At 26.5% G+C, this 3,993-nt stretch overlaps 1 protein-coding gene across 1 annotated transcript; it reads right to left on the bottom strand.

The window, feature by feature from the left end:
• Positions 1-771: 771 nt before the first annotated feature.
• LOC101238376 (uncharacterized) lies at positions 772-3,258 on the bottom strand. Its single transcript, XM_065817612.1, has 5 exons — positions 2,860-3,258; positions 2,636-2,743; positions 2,169-2,486; positions 1,206-1,759; positions 772-1,136 (listed from the first exon to the last, which is right to left on the bottom strand). Exons 1-5 carry the CDS (start codon positions 2,921-2,923, stop codon positions 1,074-1,076), a joined length of 1,107 nt encoding a protein of 368 aa, XP_065673684.1. The 5' UTR covers positions 2,924-3,258; the 3' UTR covers positions 772-1,073.
• Between the last annotated feature and the right edge of the window lie 735 nt (positions 3,259-3,993).

Below are 3,993 nucleotides of genomic sequence, written 5' to 3' on the forward strand. Positions count from 1 at the left end.
AAGTAAAAAATAAGTAAGTAAAAGAGCCATCCCTAATTTCAACGCTTATTTTTAAAACAGGTCGGTAATGTGTTTAATCTTGTTTAGTCGATTTACCAACATTTTACTTAGATGGAGATACTGCTTTTTCGCTTAGCATGGCAATCCTAAAATTTACAAACCGTGCCTACATAGTCAAGTCTGAGTTTGTTAAGAAAACCCCGTCTTATTATTAAAAATAATAGAATATAACGCATTGTAAATATTTTCTAATCTTACCCACCGTTAGTTTAGAAAATGTTTACAATACGTTTATTTCTAATTAATCAACGTATTATGGGTTGTAACTTGTGATATACTAAATTATAAATTTAAAACTTGTTTTAACATTTATGAAATTTTTATCGGTAAAAATTTCACCGATAAAAATACTAATATAAAACAAGTTCACCGTGAAATCGGTGAATAATTTTATTTAAATGTCACGTCGTAGAAAGAGACTAAGTTTTTAAAACTTTTTCCATTTCAATTTCATTTTACTTTTAACAGATAAAAGAATTTCTGATTTTAACTGTGATTAAAGCTAAATCTTGCAGAACATCATTTCAAAGAGCCTTAAATTTTTTTTTAATAACGCAGTTTGACAATTTTCTTTTGTTTGAAATTAAATTAAATTATTTATCCGTAACAAACTTCGAACGTTAAAGCTTCGAAAAAATTTTTATACTAAAAATTTTCGAAACTTATAAAATAAATATAATTATGGTATATAAATATAAATATAGGTATGCATGGAAGACAAATAATTCCGTTTAAAATTAAAATAGAACACTACCATCAAAAATTACAATAAAGTTAAAAAATACAAGTGTTATAATAATTTGCATAATGTAAAAACCATTTTTCTTTCTTTTGTTATTTAAACCAGGTCATTTTATAAAATTTTTTAACTTTATAAAATATGGAGCGTATAACTTTATAAAATATGGACAATGTAACCAATACCTTTTTTATATAAAAATAACCTGTACAAAAAGTAAAATCAAATTTTAAAAAATGAAATGAAAGTTTTAAATTTTGAAAAAAAAAAGTATTTAATTCACAACCACTCTTTTCACTTTTCCAGGGGCTGCAGCAATAAAATAAACTTTCTGCTCCTAAAAAAAAATTAATTAAATAAAAATAAGCAAAATAAAAAAATTAAATTAAAAAGTTTTTAATCAAACCTTATGTTGGTTTCCACAAGAGATAACATCTTGAACATTAGAGTATTTTGATGATGAGACAGCATCTTGAACGCTCGTGTATTTAGAAGGTGAATATTCACTAAAATTTACTAGATTTGTAAACGTTACATTTTCTTTTTTAGAGTGGGTACTATTTTCTTCAACAATTTTATTTGATACAAATGGCAATCGATAAAACGTTGGAGGAGCAAGTGCTGGACTAATTGGAGAACTGCAACTTACTCTAGATATACCGGTGTTGTTGATAGGCGAGGATGCTCCATTTAAAACATTATTCACATTTCGACGTGAATGGTCAGACACTGATGGTGCTGCTTGGGGAATAAAAGATATACCATTTTGCAAATGAACTCCATTAAAACTAATATCCTCGCGTCCATTAAGCACATGGCCATGAACTTGATTTGTTGAAGTATGTATAGAATTTCCATTTAAGGTTAAAAACGGCATTCCATAGTTAGGTATGTAAACAGGTAGGACGCCATTTGGATTACATACGTTATCTATTACTTCAAAAGGATGATGAAGATTTGCTAAACGAGTTAGTTTAACAAAAATGTTACTAGTGAAGAAAAATCAAAATTACATAACTATTTTACAATTTTATTAATTACAATTTCATTAAAAAATTTTTATTCAATTATAAACACTTTAATCATAAAGGTATACCCTTAAACTTTTCTGAGTTATTAAAAGGGAATTTAACATAAATTCATTAAAAGATATCTTGAAACCTAAACGCCGATAGGGTTTGGTGTTAAGTCACCATGATTTCCTTCCTTTGATCCACTCATGTATTTTTTATGCTTTTTTTATAAACTTTAAAAAAACAAAAACGTTAAAATGTTACAGAAAACTTATTTTCAATTTTCAAATGATTGCAATTTGACTATTATACTGCATAATATTAATTAGCAAACTTTAAACACAAAATATTATTACCTAAGTTAAAGCAACGGTCTTTATGAATGTTTTTGACAGGGTATCTTTCACCGTTTTTGTAAAAAACTTCATTCTCTATTGGATACGTAGGAACTATATGCAAAGATGTTAACGGGCGATTCAAACTTAAATAAGTATCATTTGGATCCGGTATATATGCATTAAAAGAGCTATTAGATGGAGAAATTTTAGGTTTACGAATTCGTTGAATCTTTGCTGGAAGTATAAAAACTTCTTTTCCATTTATTTCCATTGTACTACATGTAGATACTACGTGTTCGGCCACTCTCTGACTATCAAATGTGATAAAACCAAGACCTAAATCAAAATAAAACGCTTTTTGAGAAAAAGCTTTTAAATAATGTAATAAATAAAAACATTATTATAATTAAAAGGTAAGAAAATCAAAGTTAAAAAAGTGTCTAAAAAAGATCAAAACATCTCAATTGAATCGATTGAATATCTACCTAGACTTTCACCGTTACATATGTCTCGAATTATTTTAGTCTCAATGATTGTTCCGAACTTAAGAAAAATATTATTCAAGTCTTCTTCTTTAGTTGCGAAATCCAAACCTAAAAATAATCATTTTTCTAGAAAATCAGAACTTTTTATTCAATTGTTATTTTAAAAGTATCGTAAAAGATATTTGACATATAAAAAAAAGTATTTTCACGAAGATATATCAAACCTCTAATGCATACACGGTTTGGAATAAGAATTTCTTTATGAATGTTTGTCATTTCATTAGACATGATAAAAATTATAAATACTTTTATTTTGTAATTATAAAAACTTTACAATCATATATATGCAATTCCTAAAAAATATATTTTTAATTAACACTCTTAAAAGTTTCTGAGTAAAAAATAATGATATTAAAAAATCAGAATAATCTACAACAAAAGTTCATTTAATGAAAATGCACAATTTACGGTACTGTTTGTCTATAGATAATAATACTAAAATAAATTTTTTATAAACAACATTTGTCAACGTTCATCTCAACACTATATCCAATTTTAAATGAATCGTTTTAATTTTGAAATTAAAGGCCAAAATATAGGATCAACGTTATTTTTTCTAAAACTTTCTCACGTTTTATACGCAATATGTTAGCATCTTTCTTGCGTTCTAAAAGTACATTAGAACTAATTTAAAATAAATTACTTTCTACAAATGAGGTGTTCGATAATAGACAGGTGATTGGCTAAAAAAAAACTCATTCATTTTTGGCGCTTTTTTGCTATTTCGAATGTAACAAAAATAATAACTATAGTATAGGTTTTGGAAAAATAACAAACTAGCCACAAAGTACAAACTGCGTTCATCAAATCATTTCTATCACTTAATTTTTTAATTAGTTAAACTAACTTAATTAAACAGACTAACGTGAAAAATTAGGCTGTTAAATTTTGCGTTATGCCATTTTATAAAGCTTAACTAAGAAGTTTAAATAGCAGTACACAGATCTAACAGTTGCACGATAATATACTAATTTGGAATAATCCATCACCAATAAATGACATCCATATTAATAATAGATGTGCTCATTAGGGTTTTAGTGACAGGTTTTTATGTAATGTAAAGGTGATGGTAATTTAAAAAAAAAAATCATTATTATTGGGATTCTTACACTCTATTAAAAAAAAGTTTTAAGAATATTTAGGGTAGATTAGGGTAATATGAGCACAGGGCCATCGAGAGCTTTCATGATGCCCGGGGCTTAGCAGCAATTAGGTGCCCCTATAACATGCATACTTTTAAATTAAAAGCATGTACAATAATACAAGTTAATGACTTTTTTTTTCTTTCTAATACTGTT

Source organism: Hydra vulgaris, chromosome 14 (genome assembly GCF_038396675.1).
Source record: "Hydra vulgaris chromosome 14, alternate assembly HydraT2T_AEP".
Lineage (NCBI taxonomy): Eukaryota > Metazoa > Cnidaria > Hydrozoa > Anthoathecata > Hydridae > Hydra > Hydra vulgaris.